The 20928-nt window shown below is 39.4% G+C and overlaps 2 protein-coding genes across 2 annotated transcripts in view; one reads left to right on the top strand and one right to left on the bottom strand.

The window, feature by feature from the left end:
- Positions 1–7221: 7221 nt before the first annotated feature.
- ATG12 (autophagy related 12) lies at positions 7222–10282 on the bottom strand. Its single transcript, XM_063422599.1, has 4 exons — positions 9811–10282; positions 9535–9671; positions 8012–8074; positions 7222–7655 (listed from the first exon to the last, which is right to left on the bottom strand). The coding sequence occupies exons 1-4, from the start codon at positions 10280–10282 to the stop codon at positions 7596–7598; spliced, it is 732 nt and encodes a 243-aa protein (XP_063278669.1). The 3' UTR covers positions 7222–7595.
- The window catches only part of AP3S1 (adaptor related protein complex 3 subunit sigma 1), a 28545-nt gene continuing 17846 nt past the window's right edge, over positions 10230–20928 (top strand). The window contains exons 1-3 of the mRNA XM_063422600.1: positions 10230–10363; positions 12408–12499; positions 14984–15095. Coding sequence (XP_063278670.1) covers positions 10295–10363; positions 12408–12499; positions 14984–15095 — 273 coding nt within the window. The 5' untranslated portion in view covers positions 10230–10294. The remainder of the gene's footprint in view (positions 10364–12407; positions 12500–14983; positions 15096–20928) is intronic.

The following is a 20928-nucleotide window of genomic DNA, read 5'->3' as shown; positions in this document are numbered from 1 at the left end:
CAGAATTAAAATTCTTTTGGCAGCTGTTGGAAGCACTGCCCAAAGGAATAAAACCTCTCTCAAGAATAAATTGCAGTATCACAATAAAGGGTTATGAAATGAAGAGTGAGGTAAGTTTTCAAATATTTTTTGTCTTATTCTGATATTCAAGGGATCTGACAGAAACTAATTTCTAGCAGCTATGTTTCTCTGCTTATTTGTACACCTGTGCTTGGAGGTATTTTCCCTGGTATTTAAATCCATGGGACAAAAAGAGTTATGCCACTGCCCTTAATCCCTGGGACATCTCAGTACTGTGACTCCTTTGCCACAATGTTGATGAGATCCTTAGTTAAATACTGCTAGTAAAAGGATGTTTTATACCTTCCTCTATTACAAGTAAGGGATCAGGCTGGATCTACCTACTGCAACTTCCAACTGCTGCTGTTTATTACAGCTGCTAGTTTATATAGTTATACTTTTTAATTGCTCCCATTCAAAAGTGTTTACAGCTTTTAATTTGGAATTGTTCCACATACTTTTTGATCTCCAAAACCTCTACAGGAGCTGATTACTTGACTGCCTGAACAGCATTAAGAACAATATCTATGTCTCTCCAACTTGTGTTTTTGCTTATGCCCTATTGACAGAGATGGCACAAGGGTTTGAGCACATAAAGAGTTAACGAGCAAATAAGAGTTTGAGTGTCTCTGAAAATTCAATATAAAAAAATGAGAACATTGAAATCCACACAGCATTGAAATTGTTTTTAGATTCTCAGTTCTGATTCTGCACAAGGAGTCTGCAGGATTTTATGCACTTTTATTGCTGGAAATCATACACCTGCAGAAATTAACTATTATATGTATTTCTCAGGTATCCTATTAAAAACCTGTCTTTTAGGAGGAGTTTGGGCTTTAACCACAAAAGCTTTATGTACAAATGCTGAAGCACTCCGCTATTACCCAGAAGACAGGTATAAACAAATCAAGCAATCCTCTGACATGGCATCTAACTCCAAGAGAGACTTACCAGCTGAAGTGCTCAAGCACTTATTGCCATGTCACCTCCTACCGGGGTGCAGCTCACAAGGTTTCTCTCATGCTTTACTGAGGAAAATATTCAAGTCAGATCAATGAACTTACTGAACTGCAGCATCAGACACTTTTCACCATGTACTAGGCCTGCAAATGTAGTTTGTGACTGTATTTTATTTTACATCTTGTAACTCCAAATAAAAATTGTGAGCTAGTTGAAAGTGGCATCCACGGTGCCTAAAGGATCAGACTCTTGTGGCAAACAACTATGTGGTGTCTCTTTTGTCTGTTAGCCTGGCCAGGCAACACCATAGTGAGTACCTACACCTCCTCCTCCAGACAGAATGACTTTCACCCCTTTTCCTAAGTCACCTCTTCATTAAGTCTCTGTTCACCTAAGTTTCCGATGTTTGTAGAGGGCTCTAAAGAGAAAACCTGGATCTGCAGTTGTAGTGTAAGTTTTGGGACTACATGACTCAATGTAGTCATGAATCAATATATCAGTGCAGCTGTTCCTCAGTCCTATGACCTGTGAAGTGAGATTGATCACTCAGTACGTAAGAGATCTTACATAAGAAACTGCTGTATGTGCAATGATTCTCAAAAAAGGCTTGAGAACAAATTGTATCGAACATCATGCAGTTAAACATCATCTTCAGAATAAAAACATGCAGTAGAACATGAGTGAAATGAGGACACCACATACAAAATTATGTCATACACTGAAAACACCAACAACTACTAAATGGCATGAGCACTGCTGAAGGTAAAAACACTCCAAACAATGCAGTGAAGAGCTGTGTGGCATTAATCACAGCACAGAAAGAATTCTTGCAAGAATCAGTCTGATCTCCTTTTGGTAGGACATTAGTGCACCATGTGTGTGCCATAAATAAAATAAAAAATACTGACATTTTTCTCTGCAAGAAAGACACTTGAAAGTAAATTTGTGGGCTTTTCCAATTTATGATATTTACATGAGAAAGCCAAAGTGTTGGCTACCCTCTGCATTAAAAGTATTACTGTGTAACTTTGCTTGGAGATCTTTTACTTTCCTTTGAGGTTTCCCATTATGAACTATTTAGGATTATTAGTTCTGTTACCAAGAAGAGTTCAAGGGAAACATCTTTATCTGCTTTAAATAATATACTGATTTTTGCAATTGGAACATGTTAACTCAAACCTTTTAAAGTTAGGCCCTCAGAGCAATTATATTTTAACTCTACATTGTGTCCATCTATTTGATATACACACATTATACAAATAATTTTCATTTGGAACCATCATCTCTATCATAGGAAGATAGAGAAGAAGGATTCCAAGACTCCTGCACTTTACAAAAAAAAAAATTTAAGTAATGTTCATCTACTTTTAATAAAGGAACCTATGATCGAACCAAGACATATAGCTAGCACTTCGCCACCATCCATAATCTGCATACTTAACAAAAAATGTTGCTGAATTTGGCTATTGGTAGGCATTTAGAGCCTATCAATTTAGTCATTTAGAGAAGACTGCATGGAGGGAATGCAGGGGAATCATATTAAAAAAGTTTCTAGATTGCTCCCAAAGTTTGAAGAGGGACCATGCTTTTCCTCCCAAAGTTTAACTCTTCTCATTGTGCATACAAGAGATCAAACGTCACATGGAATTTCACCTGTGTACCTAGAAACAAGTGTCCCAAGGACTGATCCCTGGCACAGGGGCCAGCTTGCAATGAAGAGATACATCAGTGTTAGTTACCTTCTGAACTCTGTAACAGGCTGATCACATCCAATATGCCCACCAGAAATGGTACCTTGCCCGCTCCTGAATTGAGCACAGGCCAAAATCTGTGCCAGCAACTGTTCTAACAGTCAGCGGTAGAGATGACTGAGCTACAGTGTCCCAGAAAACTTCCTGGCACTACCAAGTCTAGTGGCACAGATGTAGAGTAACAGGCTTAACATTAAGCCTTTAACATACTCATTTTGTCTCAGTCAAAAATGTGATTCAACCTTTTTTAACTGCCTATTTTAGGATGAAATAATCTCTAAATGAGCTTTTGTTGCTCAAATTCTGACTAAAAGGCATCTGACATCTCACAGTGTTATAGCTATTAAAGTGAGAGCACATTGTGGCTTTTTAAGACGTTAAGCCTTGGAAGCATATTAAATATGGTAGTAACAAAGCTGAAGCATGGTCTTTGCAAATAAGAAACATACGTTTTCTTGTCAAGTGTTTTTCTTCTCTTAATGATCCAATACAAAACAAGGTCGAAAAAACCTCTTATTTTTTAATGCACATTGAATTTTATACCAGCTTCCAGTAGTCACAGTCCTCATACAAAATACCACATTTAAAAGAATTTTTGCTCCCCTTTTTTTTGCTTACTCCTAAGATAAAGATAAAGTCCTATGATAATGCCTTGAATAACCTTTGTATCCCTGAAGAGTATCTGAGGCTTCAGGGTAGTCAAGAATAACATAAGCCAAAAAGTTGTGCAAACAGGCAGAATTTGATTTGCAAAATGAGCACAAACAGCAACAATGGGTAAACAGAAGCTGCTCTGGAGCTGAAAGTTTGGAGTTTGGAGAATGGATATATGGATTTCCAACCTTTCTCCTTGTGAATTTACTGTGTATCAGTACATTCAAGATTAACTTGTGGGGATAATTAACACAGATGCATCTTCTGTTAAGATCTCACCACCAGTTTTCTGAGACTTTAAAGTCCTGGAAATGGTGACATTTGCTCAATATGCACATAGGTGGCACAACAGTGTATTTCATCATTTCACTCTTGAGGTAACTTTAGTTCAGTTTAGCTCCTTCAGGTCTATATGCATTTAAGATTAGTTCAAGCTACAAATTACAAATCTGTCATTAATGCTAGTCTCTAAACCATTATAATAATTCATAAAAATAGTGCCTCACAGTTTAAAGGGTTTGTACCTGGTGATTAACTTGAAACAGGGTAACTGAATTTTGCATAGCATCATTTTTTACTATCAGGATGTTGTGAAGTACTAGGTCTTTCATAAAAGCAGTATAACAACTTCCCTTTACAATACCTACCTTATTTCTCAGTCTTTAAAAACTAGTTTACTGAGTTTTTTTCAATTTGTCTTTTCTGTTAATTCAATTACATTAAATCAAGTGAACTACATTACATTACAAATATGGGCAGTTCAGTATAGCCTATCAGTATGATGTCTTAAGTTTTAGCTTTCATGTTTTTCAGCTTCTGTGCTGCCTAGGGGTGTAGTTCTGAGCCTCATATTAAGTGCTAGTAAGCTCTCTTCACAGAGTAGGTAGACAAAAATCCTTCTCCAGATAGAGACCAAGGACAACTGTTACAAGTTTTCAGGCCCAAAAGCATAAACAACTGAAGAGAGAAAACAAGAAGGATGGGACTTCATAATCTGAAGCTGTAATTGGCAATGAAACTCAACATGCAAATGGACCAAAACTTATAAAAGTGTGAGACCTCGTGACCAGTTGTCCATTTTGGGTCCACCTTGCGTGTAGCCCTGGTCAGGTTCTTGTCCTGCCCAACGTGTACCCTTAAAGGCCTTTTAAAAATACCTACTTCATTCTTTTAGCTCTGTCTAGTCTCTGTTCCAGGTCAGTCTTCTCAAGGCATCAAGTATAGTAGCATATTGGTTGAACACAATACTCTGAGTAAATCTAGACTTTTTTTTGTTTTGTTTTGTACAATTCTTCCTTATCCGTCCAAGAGTCAATCCTTACTTTCATACCCTTTTTCTCCCATTGTAGCAACTGAAGTCACTTAAATGATTACAGTCACCCCTTCTGCTCAAGGCATACCAAATGCAGAGAACACAGCTCATGTTCTGCTTGGGCTTCTGATGTTCCAAATTTACTGGAAATATTCTTTTCAAAGAGATAAGCATTTCAGGAATATCTATGATTTTAGAAGCCTCTTTTTAAAATATGAGATTTAACATGTCTTTTGCAAATTCTTCAATCAATGTACTGGGAATCACTTATTTGTTCACTTGATACGTTATCTACTTGACATGTTAGCAGTCTAGTTTGTTACTTAAAAATATGAACAAAAAAATTTTCTGCTGCTCAAAGTCACACCTCAGCTCCAGACAGAAAGAGTCCATGGTCCTTAAGCAGCTACCAGAGATAAGTTCTGACCACCTCCACAATGCAAGGTACAAAACGAGAGGGGAAAGTGGCAAAAAGGAGGGCTGTCTCCGTAAAGAAGGTACAGAAGTTACATGGCAGAATTAGAAGAACGGGAGCTGGCAGTTATTAAAAGTCATAAAAACCAGAAAAAAGGCAGCCACCCAGGAGCACTGAGGAAACAGAAAGCAAGGGCTGTATCAGGTAAGTACTCATCGTACATTGGTAAACTAGGTGCCAAGAAAAAATTACTTAAGAGAAAAATTAAGAGCAGAAAAATGCTGAAGCAACCAGTAATAAGTAAGCATTGTTCAGGGAACAAGCTGAATCTTAGATAAACGAATAATTCAAAGCTTCATGATTAATTTATCCAGGTCCAAAAATGCCTGTGGTAAAAGAAGGAAATCCAGACCATTACTTTGGGTTTTACATTATTGGATTATCAAACTTTGAGAAACTGAGGCAAACAATTTTTCAATTCAACTTCAGAGGATAAAAATTATTTATAAATTCAGCATAAATGACAACCTTCTATAATTATTTGGCAGATACAACGACCTACAGTTCTTCTTCAAGATCTGTGTTTTTACTTTTTAAAACCAAAACACAACACACACATCAACCTTCTTGCATCACTTCTGAAGACCACATTTGCAGTTTATCAGTAGTCTCATTTGTTAAGATCAAGTGAGGTGAAAGGCACCAACAGAACATTCTTTAAAGAGAACCAGACTAGTAGCTTATCTTAGGTAAACATACTGTCACACAGGAGAACAAACTACTTATATTTGTAAGGCCAGCATGTGGACATACTACAAAAAAGATTGAAAAAGAGCTCTAGATAAAACTATTCAAATACCTTTGTCCTCGTGTACCCTCTAGTGGCTGTCGAGGTTGTGCTGGCCTCAAATAACTAAGCAGGCAATTTCCTCAGACAGAATCAGAGTGCTTCCCTCTGCAACATCTCTTTTAAATAGATGGAGATTCATGAGATCAGGGTTCTGAGCAGGAAAAAGTATGGATTATTTGAAGTTTTAAGTTTACAACAAATTCTGCCTTGCTCAAGTTTTCCACTTAAAAGGCGCCAAGATACATCAAGCTGTTCACATAGCAAGCATTCAGGGTACATGCCTGTGTAACTGTGGCACACGTGAATGCTGCACACAAACTGCAGCAGTAAGTTATGCTGGGTATTACTCTTCCAGAAGTCCTCTGACGTGGAAAAAAAGTCCAATACACAGGTTGCAGAGACTACATAAGAGCCACTTATGTATGAAATAGCAGCTCAAGACTATTGTAGAAACATGCTTTAAACTAGAACAGGCTGTCTTGTCTGTACGTGCTGAAGAACTGGATTACATCAGGGACAAAAACTGTCATCTAGCATAAGAACATTCTGCAAGCAAATAACTAAGATTTAGTTTGGTTCAACTTAAACAAACATAAAAGACTGTACAACAGACATCTCAAATAAACCCACTAAAAATCTCCACCCCTCACACCCAAACTCTCCAATAAATAAAAGCAAAGGTCGGTGCCCTAGTCAAGGTACCAATTCCTCTCCGTAATGGAAAAAACCTCAGGTCAATCCTCACTGCTACGATTTAGCAGAAGTGTACAAATTGTATTCTACTGTTTGGTGGACCACACCACAAATTTTATGGTGAAACACAAAAATTAACAACAGTCAAAAACAGAATATAAAGCGTTTTTAGCATCTCATATGTACTTCTTCATTAACTCGAGAAGCAAAAGGCAGTTGCATCATTCAGCTAAAGGTGCAAGTCACTAAATAGCATCAGAAGAAATGATCAAGAGATCACTACAAAATTTGTGGAGGAGGGCCTCTCATGAAGGTGTGCCACTATAAATGAGGTACTCACATTACCAACACGATGAAGGCAAATTAGATTATATACCACTTCCTATATATTTGAAGAAAAGAAATCAAAATACTGTCTTGAAATGATATGAGATAGTGTACATTCAAGAAGAAGACTTCACAAAGAACAGGATGCACAACACAAATGTACAACATATCAGGAATAAACTGAATCCCAGGCTACACGTACAACAGACATCACTTTTAATAAAAAGGTTCTCTTATCTTCAGTACAGCATACAGACAGAGCTGTCCAGTCAGTCCTGCAGAAAACTGAAATAGTTTCCCTTCAGATACAGCAATTAAGTAGTTAGCAGCAAGAGCTCTGGCTCTACCCGACATGGCAGATGCAGGTGTTTTCTCTGCACCCCAAGTGTACATCAGAAAAAAGCCATGTGATTGTATAATCTAGCCAGCTCTTTGCTTATGCTATTCACCTGCATCATATTTTCATAGGCAGCAATGCAAAAATCCCTCTTTCCGTGTGTTTACAGCTTGACTTTAAGTTAGTCCTTTCTCCATTTTTGAAGAGAACACCTGAACAACTGTGTTGTCAGTCATTCATCCCCATGCCTGAGTTTTGCAATAATGCAGTACAAGCTTGCCATCACTTCCAAAACACTGTAAGAAAAACAAAAAACAAAAGCTGTTACAATATATACACACGGGCTAGCATATACATGAAGCAAAACAAAAAGCCTTCCCATCGGATAAACGTGTCATGGAACCCTGTCCTGAGAAACCTCCCCATTATAGTGAGAGGCATGACAACACACTGCACATGAAGGAATGCATTTCTAGAGACTGCATGAAGTCACATCTCTTTGGATCACATTCACACAGATTTGTGAATATCAACTACACTACACTAAATGCAAGCTATTACTGCTAGGGGCAGTAACAGATTTCAAGTGTCCGAGGTGTGCTGACAAATCCTGCTAAATACACTTGGAAAGGATACTTAAAATGGAAGTTACCTCATAGAGGGTCCCCACTTCTTGGTCTGGAGATGGAGCAAAAGACTGGTTTACATAAATGAACTGAAAAAAAATGAGAGGAGATGGAGTTCTCACTGGGAACACAGAAGAATCATTGGCAGTCAAAAGTTCTGTTATAATCTTTAGGCATATTACAAAATACAACTGGTTACTATCTTCACTTAAGTTTGGAGGGGCAACATGATCATGGCCAGCCAGACCAAGCCAAAGTAAGCATGCTGACTTCCTTTTCCTGCAAGCTGACCCAGTACTCTCCCACAGAGCAGCACAAAGTGAACTCACTGGTTTAGTTCTTGCTCTTATTTCAACCCAAACCACTCATGCTATTCCAGATTTGCTCAATTAGAATGACCATCACAGAAATAGAAACATCTTGTTCTAATTTCAAGTCATCCTTCTCACTTACTGCTCAAAAAAAAAAAAAAAAAAAAAAAAGCATTTACATGTACAGGAGCTAATCCACAATGACAAAGAGGACCTTGGGATCTGCTGTGTGAGGCAGCACTGGGTACTGGGGTATCATGTGCTATTTCCAAATAAAAGATATAAAATTCCTAGGGTTTTGCTGTTTAAGTACAGCCTTAGGCTTCAGCCACAATGGAAGGCTGCATGCTCCTATTTTTTTGTCTTGAGATAATGACATGACAGTCACTGAATCAAACTGTTGAGAATGTCCTTAGTTAATATCATACTTATCACTCTTCTTGGAGATATTAAACCACAGAAAAACACACCCGTCATGATTTCCAGGTGAATGAGAAGGCCCGTGCATTTATGCCTATATACTTAACTAAGATCCTCCAAACCAAGAACAGAATGAATTCAGCTATCCTTTAGTTGACTGCTTTAATGAGTCCAGCTTTAACTGTGTATCTTAAATAAAAACTTTGGACTGTATGGATGTTGAGAGCTCACTATAGAACAATAAAATCAATGCAACTGTATTTCCAGTTCTTCCAGTGTTACCATGAGACCACTTTGGCTAGTCACTCCTGCAGGAAGGAACCCAGAAATAACACTGGCAATCTGCTGCCCAAGGGCAAACACCTCCCATTTTAAAAGTAACATCAGTCCTGTGAAATAATTAAACTACTTTAGATGTGAGTTCTGAAGGAAACAAGACATTCAGATTCAGAAAGCTGATCCTAAAAACTCTGGACTGTTTCTCAAATACTCCGCCTCTATACCCAGTTCCTCCACATACACAATGCCTAGGAATGTTTCCCTGGGATATACGGCTGCCCAGGGTGCACACAGCTCTGTCTGGCAGACACCAAGAAGTACAGACACTCCAAAAAGCCCAAAGGTCAGTGCAAAGCACATCCACACCATGCTGCTACAGCTAGCTCAATATTACATCCCGAGTCTACTTGGAATAGTTTTCTCGGTGCTCCTACTCCAAGTTTCCTACAGGCAGCTGAAGACTGGGGTCCAACAATGTCTTTGCAGGTTTTGACGCCGTGGACCTTGCGCGCGAAGCCCCGCCCGGTGCCCGCCCGTACCAGCTGTTCGGAGGCCATCAGCTTGAGAAACTTCTTGATGAAGTCCACAAGGCCCTGGATGGTCCGGGTCCGCTCCACCGCCCATTTCTTGGTCCTCATGATGGGGGTGTCGCCCACAGCCTTCAGCAGCACATCAACTGCGGGGAGGAGCGCGTCACAGCGGGCCCGCCCCCCGCCACTCATTGGCCCACAGCGCCCGCCCCCGCCGCCCATTGGCCGTCGTGCCTGCCCGTCACCGCGCCCGCCCACCCCGGCGGAGGCCTCTCGCCCCATTACTTTTCTTTTTCGCGTCGCCCGCGGGCTCCTCGGTGCCCGGCGACCCGGCCGGGGGCGGACCCGGTTCGGCAGGCCCCGCCGCGGCCCCGCCCTCCGGGGTCTCCTCCCCGTCGTCGCTCCGGCCGCCGCTCTGCGCCGCGGCGGGCGGCGGCTGCTCCTCGGCCTCCGCCATGATGCCGCTGCTGCCCGGGCGGCGGGAAGTGACGCCACGCGAGGGACGGCCTCCGTCCCTCGAGGTGTTTTGTCCCTCGTGGGACGCCGCCTTCCCGTCACGTGATGCTTCAGGAGCGTCACGTGCGGCGCGAGTCGTCCCGCCGGTCACGTGGTGCGCGCGCCCCGCCGCCACCGGCCCGAGAGCGGGACGGGGCTGGGCAGAGGGAGGGAGAGGAAGAGGAAGGAAGGAAAGAAAGAAAGACAAGAAAGAGAAGAGGAAGGGATAGGGATACAGCACAGCTCGTCCGGCTGCCGCCATCGGCCCCCCACCATGATCAAAGCCATCCTCATCTTCAACAACCACGGCAAGCCGCGGCTCTCCAAATTCTACCAGCGCTATGTACGGGCGGGCCGGGGCTCGGCAGGGCGGGCGGGGGCCGGGCGGCGGGGCCGGGCGGCGGGGCCGGGCGGGGGGGCCGGGCGGGGGCCGGGCGGCGGGGTTGTACGCGAGGGCCCCCGGCCCGGCCCGGCCCTGCCGCCTGCGCCGGGCCCAGGGCAGCGCCTTGGGGAAAGGGACGGTGCTGAGACCGTGTACGTGAGGCTTCGAAGAAAGGCGGTGTTGTTTTCGCTGGGATTTGCCTTTTTAGGAGCTCTGAAGATGAAGGGGGCAGGGAGGCAGGCTTGTCCAGCGGCAGGCTTGGCTCTCGCAGCTGTCGTGTGGAAGCGCTGCTATACGCTCTGCTGCTCGGCGCTGTGCTGCGTGCCTCTGTGCTACGGCAGGCTGGCAGAGCGGCGGGGAGGAGTTCTTACGCAGAACCTTTTCTTTTGCAAAGTCTCAGTGTGCTATGAAATTGCAGTTGACGTGAAAACGTAAGGGACTGGAAAAGACCATTCTTTTCAATGGTAGACGGGAAGCAGCAAAGCAGCTCTGAAAATGTACCACTAGCGCTCAATCTGAGTGGAAAGCAAGTGCAATGGAAGCTCGTGATTTAGTTCAAGGATAAGAGATTTTAAGATAATGTTTTGAGCGTACTTTATTTCCTACCAAATATGCTGAGGTCTTCTTGGGCATTAAAATACAAGAATTTGGTATTTCTTAAAATTGTGTAAACAAATAACTCTTTTTCTAGCAGTGCATTTACTCGGATTCTTGCAGTTCTGGCTATTACAGAACGCATAGTTCATTGGGAGGGATGTATCTTACTTGCACACCTCAGGGCTGAAATGATGACTGTGACACTTCAAGTTTGCATGGTCAGGTTTTGAATTAAAGGAATGTAACTGATACAGGTCCTTCTTACGTGTGACTGAAGTAGAGGGGGAAGGAGAGGAACAAATGGCCAGAAGATACTTGTAAAACCACTCTGATCCACTAGTTTCATAACTGGACTTAAATTCTCGGTGCCTAAAGTAGGGTAACATGTTTGTATAAAAGAATGCTTTGGAGTTTTGAAAATGTGAATAACAAATTAAACTAAGAAACCTTCTGGTGTGCAGAAACAGGTGGAATTGTATAGACTGTATTTTTATGTGTGATTTCAATAACATAGGTTATTGGTTTGTTTGTGGACCTTCTGAAGCCTATGCATTTTGTAGTGTCAATTAAACATACTGGAGATAAATCTCAGACTTTTTCTACAAGGGGTGCATCTCCTGCTTTCTAGAGAGATTACTTTGGTCATATCTATGAAAGGTTTTTATTTTTCTTTCATAATATTAAAAGTTATAAAATGGGTCTAACTTTTTTAGCTGATATATATGAGAATGGAAACTGCATAAAATGAAGTTAATAATATTTTGCAGTTAGGTAGAAAAATAATAATTTATGGCAGTTAAAATATATGTCATCCTTTTGTCTTTCAGCATATAGACCCGTGGCCATAATTTCAAAGTTAAAAATTAAGTTTCTAAAAAGCCAGAAGAATTTAGTCTCAGAAGTGGTGTTTCTAATCTGCTAAAAGTTAAGGTCATGGCTTAGGAGAGCCTGTTGCTCGTGGTGCCCTTGTGTTTTAAGCTATTTCTGTTAGTGTTACGTATTTTGGATTTGTAGCTTCCCTGCTCCCTTCAAGCTTTGGAGACTTCATTTTACTCTCTGGTTATGGATAGAAGTAGTTTCAAAGCATGTCTCTAGCCATTCAGGCTACATTGGAGATACAAAAAATTCAAGACGCTTGAGAACACTTCCAGTTCACGTAAAGAAACTACTTCTAGATTAATTTTTTTACAGAAGTTCCTTATTACATTTCTCAGTAATACCTTCTTCTGCAACTTGTAAATAATGGCTTTTTTGTGTTGAAATGATACAAAGAACACACAGCTTGTTAACTGGCAGATTTAAAGCTTCAGAAGTAGATGGCTTGAGAGTGCTGATATCCTTTATGTTTTACAATCTTGTGTGCTTTGAATTGTCAATCCTTTTTAGCGAAGTGTATTTTCTTTCACAGAGTGAAGATACACAGCAACAAATTATCAGAGAAACTTTCCATTTAGTATCAAAACGTGATGAAAATGTCTGTAATTTTCTAGAAGGAGGACTGTAAGTATCAAGTTTGAAATAAACACCCAGTACTGGGTTTCAAGTATTATTACTTCTGATTGCAGTACTTTTCACAGCTGTAATGTGAATGCCGTTTCACCTGAAATTTGTTGATACACAAGGAATGATATCATTCTGCACCAAGTGTACATATTCTTTACTAACTGAAGCATATCTATATATACCAAAATGTCTTAGGCAATAAAAATATTTTTTTCCTAGTGCTGGAATGACCACAGTGTCATATCTAGTGCCGTGATTGTTTCAGATACAAAGGTGGGGAAAGAACAGGCAGATGTTGTTTTGCTATAATCAAGCTAAAGATTTCTGGTCACATTTTAAGAGGCATTGGCATTTGCCATACCCATTGAATCACAGAATATTCTGAAGGTCCACAAGGTCTCTGAAGTGAAAGGCCCACACAGGAATCCACAGCCCAACCTTGGTGTTTTTAATACCATGCTCTGACCAACTGAGCTAAATCTCTAGAAAATTAAACATTTTGGAGCTGTTCTTTGGCTTGAACTTGTAAAATTTGAGCTAGGAAGAAAAAAAAATAGTTCTTAAATGTGCTAACTAGTACAGTTTCAGCCAAGATATTTTATTAATAAAGGAGCGGCAAGGAAGGAGGAAAGTGAGACTTACATGTTCTGTCTCTGTCTCTGTGAAACACAAAATAATCTTCTTTGAGTCATCTTCATTGTTTTTGAAAGTCATCTTGCTTCAACTGAAGAAATTCTGAAATGGAGATACGTTTTATTTTGAACTGTTTATTAGCCATTAGCAAGAATAAATAGGTAAAAAAGCCATCTTCTAGAGAAGGGGTCAGAATTGATGGAATAATCTCATGATCTCCAGTCTGTGATGAAGAGGTTGTCATAGGCTGTTAAATATTACGGAATTTCTGGGTATTGAAAGTAGGTCTGCTAACACCTAGATTTTCTGTGTGCAGAGGCAGTTAAATATATAGCTGTACCATATCAGCTAGGATATCTTCCTGATCAAAATGATTCCTGATTTTTTTTTATTACTGTTTTTTAAATTTAAAGTATTTTTTTTCCAAGTGCTCAGCTCATGATTCTATCATTAGGTTCTTGGAGGTGATCTCAGGTTGGAAACGTTCTGGCTTGAATTCTGTAAGTGAAAGGCAGAAGGTGTTTGGAGCTTTTTAAAAAATCACAGTTGCTTAACAAGAATAAACTGAGATAGAACACAACTCTGGCTTTTCTCCTACTGCTCAATTACCGGGTTACCATTTCAACATTTTTTCAGTATTTTTGTTCAGGACAGGATTCACTTTATAGTTTGCAGTTTACCCAAGGGCCTCAACAGTTTATGTGTAGAACTGTGTGTACTTCCAGTATGAAGTGTTTGAAAGAATTGGGTAAATGGATCACAAAAAAGGATCTTTAATTGCCATGTCTTTCCACTGACTGTTTGTAATAGTGTTGTCTGATGCATAAACATAGTTCCTGCTCTTCAGAAACAAAGGATTCAGCTTCCCCATCCCCATCTCTGCTCTCTGCCAAGCATTAATGCAGAGCAAAGTGCTTAAGCAAAAGTGGCCTAAAAGATTTTTTTAAAATCTGTGTATTCTCTCCCTGTGATAAAGACAGAAACTAAGGGGATGAGTTATGGTGCTCCAAATGGATGATTCAGTTCTGATACAGAATTAAGGAAAAATTGTGATAGTCATAGCCATGTAGATTCAGCCTAAAAAATACTTCCATTTCTGTAGGAGTGGGCCTCTTAGAGCTCAAAGCAAATGTCAGTGATCTGATGTAGATCTCCTGTGCTTTGTGTGCCTTTTTTTGGAAGGCCAGAAGACTGGACGAATTTACCTCTTTAGGCCTCTTCTCATTCAGTGCCATGATGATTAGTGAGTCCATAAAAATATAATTGCCTGTGTGGCTGTAATATTGCATCATAAACTATTGCTTGAAGTATGGTCCTTCTTCTCAAAATATCAAACATTTTGTAACACTGCTGTTACATGTTCTTGGTTATTAAATGGATCATAAACCTAATTTAAGAGTTTTTTTGTAATCCAAATGCCAGTCTTCATTACAATTGTTTTTTTCTCTTGATACTCCTCTGAGAAGGTCAGGGAAGGATTCATAGGCATACACCATTAATCTGTAAAGCAGATTAATCCCTGTGCAATGCCTGCCTGCTAGTGTGGAATGGAAGTACATTTAATACCTGCTTTTTTGTGATCTGTTTGAGTCAATCTTAATAAAAGGTGCACAGGTTGATGTAACTTTTATCCATATAGATAACAATAACTGTGTCATAAATGTAAATTGGTCTGTCTTGTTACTTAGTTTTCTGTTGGAACTATATCACAAAATAGAAGTTGCAATATAGTTGGATTTGGGAGAGCTCCAGCTGTTAATAGGCATCCTATTAATTGAAATAACTGAGGATTTGTTCAGCTTACCCTGAGTTGCCACCTAAGCTTTCCTTGTCTTGTTTCTTTTTTAGATTAATAGGCGGATCTGATAACAAACTAATTTACCGACATTATGCCACCTTGTATTTTGTCTTCTGTGTGGATTCCTCAGAAAGTGAGCTTGGTATTTTAGACCTCATACAAGTAAGTTCTTTTGCTGATTTCTGGGGGTTTTTTTGTTTGTTTGTTTTTTTAAATTCTTAATAGCTGTAATTCAACTTTGAAGTTGCTTAGAACTGAAATATTTTGCTTGACTTTTTTTTTTGGTAATATTTGGAAGGTTGCTTTTATACTGTGAACATACTAAGAGTATTGTATATGCTGTGTATTACTTTCAGATTGTTTGCAATTTTCTGGGCTGTCTTTGAAAAAGTAATTTCCCCAGTTGATAGGAAAATGAGGAAACTGGATCCTCCTGAGCACAAACTTTTTTTTTGTTTTTACTTTTCAAGACTTGGTTGGCTGAAAATAAAAATGGCACAGTTCAAACATTTGCTATACAAGTGTAGATTATGAGAACTTTGATAGGCAATGCTCTGTGTGTATATATATATTTATGTATATTAATAAATACCCAGACTCACACACATACATGCATGTAGATATATATATATATATTCACGATAAATGTATAATGCATAAATATGTCCAAAACCTCTTTGGAATAATTTTTTGTTGCGGCTTGTGAGCTTTTTGACAAGTATGCCTTAGAAAATGAGGGCAGATGCTCCCCTAGGTATGTGTTCTGTGCCAGGGGAATTGGAATGAGTAAGATGGGGATTGGTTGGGAGAAAGAAGATCCATAAGCCTAGGTTGTTTCTGTGTCTCAGTAAGAATGGCTTAACAGCACAAATGGTTTAATAGGATAACTACTTAATAGAACTGAGTGAGAAGATGAACATAGATGGTAAATCATACCCCCCTTCAGGTGCTGGGCATGCCACCTCCATGTGGCACCCAGTGGAGCCCAGGTGGGTTTTCCCACAGTGCATGGAGCAGAGCAGATCTTGTCTGTGGGGAGAAGCTTTCCCTCTTTTGAAACTTTGAGCTATTATATAATTTCCTCACAGGAAAACAACTCTTGCTAAAAGATATTTTCAGGAGAGCTTGCAGTTTGAGGTCATGGCAAGGCCATGCAGGTGGGGTGTTTACCAGCACCACATGGGAGTTGCTTGCAGGCTCCTCCATTACAGTGAACTGGCTGAATTTATTCCTTAGCCAAGGAATTTCTGCAGCACAGCACAGGCCTCTGTGTCTATTCAGGTTGTGTTATATGGATGACTAACCACTAAACATGCAGCAGTCTCTTAGTCAGAATGAGTACATTCCATTCCTACAGTTCATTTTGCCAAGGATGTCATGGGTTATAGACGATATTTAGACAGTCCAAGCTGCTCAGCCCAGTAGAGCAGACAGGGCCTGTTCAAGATCACTGATTCCTCAAATCGAATGTCTCGGCCGGCCTTCCAAGTACGATTTCCTTCCAGCTCAGGGACACATCAGGACCATTGAGTTCAACTCCTGGCCTTGCCCAGGACACTCCAAGAATACCATCATGTGCCTTAAAGCATTGTTCAAATGCTTCTTCAACTCAGGCAGGCTTGGTGCTGTGGCCAGTACTTAAACCTCTAAAAAAACCCTATATATATATGTATATATATATATATATATGTATGTAAAACCGTAAGTGTAATTTACTGTTAAGCCTTTCAAAAGCTTGTACATCAAGAGAATTGATTTATTACATAAGTAAAATCTGTTCTGAGACATGGGAGGACTATATCAGTTGATTATGTCACTGTAGAAGCACTGTGAGTCTCTGAAGCCTAGCAATTCTCTACAGACCTTTCTTGAAGCTGCGTAGCTTCTCACAGACACCTCCTACTGTTAGAACAGCTGCTCCAATGTTGCTCTTCTGGAAGTAGATCCAGAAGAGTGCCTGTGTGGGTAGCAGAGGAGCAGACTCTTTTCTGGATTCTTATATCATCTTTGGTCATAGAACATTTTGCAATATCCGAACAGTGTTAACAAGTTGTGCACAATGGCTGTACCTGTTCATAGCAGTTTCTTGTACAGAGTTGCTCAGTTACCTGTTGCATAGTGTGTCTTCTTACTTGGAAGTACTAAAATATATATGAACAGAGAAAAGAAGCATATTCCTACATAGGCAGTGCAACCTAAATTCTGTGTTCAGGTGTTGAAGCAAATTGGTTGAGCTTAATACTACCCATAATTATATAGCCCCCAAACTTTTTGAATTAGAGAATTTAAACTTTTCGCTAAACTGTTTTGCATCTTGTGCCAAAAATACTTCAATAGATTTCAATCTCCTGTTCTTTGTATTTCACATTTTTTCCAAATGCTCCAGTGTTTAATTACATGTCAACATAATTGGTTAAAGGCAACTGAAATAATAAAAATGCTATTTCCATTTATAGAAATATTTTGTTTTTCTGACATGTATGATTTTGTTTATAAATTGTACAGCCTCAACACAGTACCCGCAGCTGTTGAGGATTCAAATTTCTCTTAATCATTGTAATTCAACCATTTGATTATACTATAGAGTATTAGAGATGTATTAAATATTAAGAGTGTAGAGATTAATTATTTTTAATTTCTAGACTGGCTCAGAAGAAGGATCTGTTTAATCTTCTTTGCAGTAGCAATCAGAGTTAAATGCATCTTTTACTGAAAGAGGGCTCTCAGAAAGTTTTATTACTTGTCAATCCCACGTGCAGTGTAGTCTAGCAGTATATATATATGCATATTGAATTGAGCAAATAAGCTTTCTTTGTTCCTGAAAAGCATTGAACCATTGTTATGCATCTTTGTTTACAGTAGCTCAGAGATAACACAGGTGAGAGTAAGACATCTGGACTTCATTGTGAGTCATTCATATAGTGAATTGTCTAAGTAAGTAGATAGGTAATACACCAGTTTATAATGGAAAGTAAACTAGTGAAGTGAACCTAGAACTCAGTGTAGCTTTTTTTGCCATAAAAACTGAATAAATGCATGGGAGATTAGATTATGTACGGCAGTCTGCAGTTCTTTTCAGCAGAAAGTTTTTGTTGTGACATTTGAGATGCTTTTGTGAATGCCACTTATCTCCCCATTAGGTCAGAGCTGTTTCACAAGTGAGTCTTCTTGACTCAGGCTTAATGAATATTCTGTATGTATGACAAATGGTAGACTCTGCCTCGGATTTGATACTGTCTTCAACTTGGGTTTCTTTGTTCAAGCGCCTAAGGCAAATTCACATTGTTAATTTTTAACCATTTTCTTTCCTTTTTTTTCTAAATATAAATGCAAGTTTCCTTTTATTGTATTGGCTTTCTTGGATTGGGGGATGGGTCAGCATCTGTGCTATGCTTAGGTTTTGCGGTCTTACAGATTCAGTGTAAATTCTGTCGTGCTATTGAGTGTCCTCATGTTAGCCTGTGAAGTGTAAGGTTTTACTGCATGGAAGGAAAATATATGGGAAAACTAGCTGTAGACTGCCATAAGGAAAAAATGAGTGGTGTTTACAGTGATATCTTAGCTATCTTACAGACCTAAGAGCTTATATCAGCTCTTAAGAATTTGTGAGTGTCTTGGCCCATTACTGTGCTTCAAAGACATAATGAGTCAGCAAGCAGTGGAGTTTGTGAGAGCAGTCTTCCATGGGATATTCAGTAGAGCCTTTCAAGATAATGGTGTTCAGTGAGATGCTTGTGGGAAATGCAGTGCAGTTTATGTAACATGTTTTTCTCAGTTCTTAATGATAAAGGATCCTGACTAGAGATGCTTTTAAGCTAATTAAATTGGAGAGACATATGATGGCAATGAGAACTCTCCATGGTCAGATGGAATTACTTCTGTCTGCGGGTTTACCATTGCTGTTTAGCTAAGGAAGAAGGGGATATTCTTGGTATGAGTTATTCCTGTTGTTTTTAGCTCATTTTGTACCTGCTCTTGTTAGTAATTGGCATTATGTATGCTCAGATACATTTAACTGATTAGGTGTTCTGAGTTTTCTGCTGCCCTTGTTATCTTCCTGCTAATGTATGATTTATTCCTTTTTTGTCTTGTTTGCTTATTTTAAAGTAATTTAATTTTAAAAATGGCTCCTTCATTATAAAGGTGATGTTTTATGTTTTGACATATGGCTTGCATATATTCAATTAAAAATGGTATTTTGTTTCACATAATTTATGCTGCCAGTGGGTATCTGTCTTTATTAAAGCATATTTCTTAAAAAAGAAAGGTGTAGAGGTTTTTCTTATTTCATGTTTTCTGTTTACTTATACGGAGATGTACGTTTTTCTTTCTGTTAACCATAAAGGATTATAATTCCAGAAATGAAGCACAAGGGGGAGCTAGTAATTAATTGTGCATGCATCCTTACTTTCCTGCTATTTCACTCATTTATTTATGTTACTCTTCCCGTAACATCACAAAGTGCATCTAAAATGATGTGTGTGGAGGGTGTGTGTGTCCCAAAACAACTGATGTGCTTTCTCTTCTGGTTATTGATCTACAAGTCTGCAATACCTGAAGTGATTACTTAAATTTTAGCACTACTTGCCACAGTGAGCAATTCATTTGACTCAAATAAAATTCACATGGAAGTGACTCTGATTTTATTTACCATTTCAGTTATTGAAGGCATCTTAAAATAGGCCAAGAAATGTTAGTGTAAATAATCTAGTTTACCTTGCCGACCAGTGTTCTAAAAGACCATTTTAATAGATGTAGATCGTGTAATTTCTGGCATTATTCTGAGTAAACGCCATCATGAATGAAAAACGGGAAATTTCCAAAGTTTCCATGAGAAATCTTTAGTCAGTGAAAAATTTCTGTGAAGGAATAGTCAGTGCCAGCTGATTCCCCTCAAACTGAAAAACGTTTGTTGTGCGTTACTGGCCATACATAGTAAACAGATTTGTGAGTTTGTTTAGTGTGTGGTGGGGTTGCTGTGTAATAGGTAAAGGTTTAAAAGTGACCACTCCAACAATGAATCAAGTTGCTATAGAAGCTTTATTTACTGGAAGAATGTCACAAATATTAAACTTCAGTGTTGTCGATGTGTGAGGATGCATTCTGCTACTAAATGCGTGTGTCTGGGCAGATGTTTTTAGGATTCTTGAGTTGCCTGTGTTTTTAATGGGTTCCTTTGTTTTCCAAGGAGCTAGACAGATGTCAGAGTGTGTGAATCATGTGCAAGGTTGGTGACTTATGTGAGGAATAGTGTCAAACTCTTAGCTCTTGTAGCTAAAAACATTGGACAAAGGTTGCATTTACACTGTTTCCAATCTTCTTCTTGCAGCTAATATCAAACAGCACTGTCCTTGTTAACTGCATTCTCCTAAGGTGCAAGGAAAGTAAGAGAACATCTTTGGTGGTTTGTTTTGCTGCACATGTTGTCAAATGTGTAGGTTTTTTTCTTCTTAACATACAAGTTTTTTTGTTTGCTTGCATCCCTTCTTTATAGAAGACTTATTTTCACAGTGGATTAACAACTGCTTGAAGAAAAAATCCCTGCTTTGCTTAGCTTCAGTATAATTTAACAGAAGCATATTCATTTTCTTAGTTAACTTATCGCCAAACCTTATTGTCCTAAGTCTGCCTCAGAATATGCTCTGTGTTCCTAGTTTAAGTGGCATATTTGTATTTTGGTATTAAAGAATAGTCTTAGTTCTAGGTGCATGGATCATCAGTTAATTTGTGGTTTGACTTCAACATTCTAAAGACTTTAATAGTAGTAGTAATAGCAAGGACAGGGTGTGATTGTCCTCTCTTTTACAGTGAGACCAGGATCTGAAGACCACCAATTACGATGTAAAAGTAATTTTTGTTGATAATGGGAGGTAGACAGTTGGGAATGACTAATGTCAAGCAGATCTGTTTCACTGGGTCTATAGATATAAATACAATTCTATAGAAGCAGGACTTTTATCCACAAAGAGTGGAGGTGAATGGGGTACATCCAGGT

The sequence above is a fragment of the Prinia subflava genome, chromosome Z (genome assembly GCF_021018805.1).
Source record: "Prinia subflava isolate CZ2003 ecotype Zambia chromosome Z, Cam_Psub_1.2, whole genome shotgun sequence".
Lineage (NCBI taxonomy): Eukaryota > Metazoa > Chordata > Aves > Passeriformes > Cisticolidae > Prinia > Prinia subflava.
This window is presented reverse-complemented; position numbering and strand designations above follow the sequence as displayed.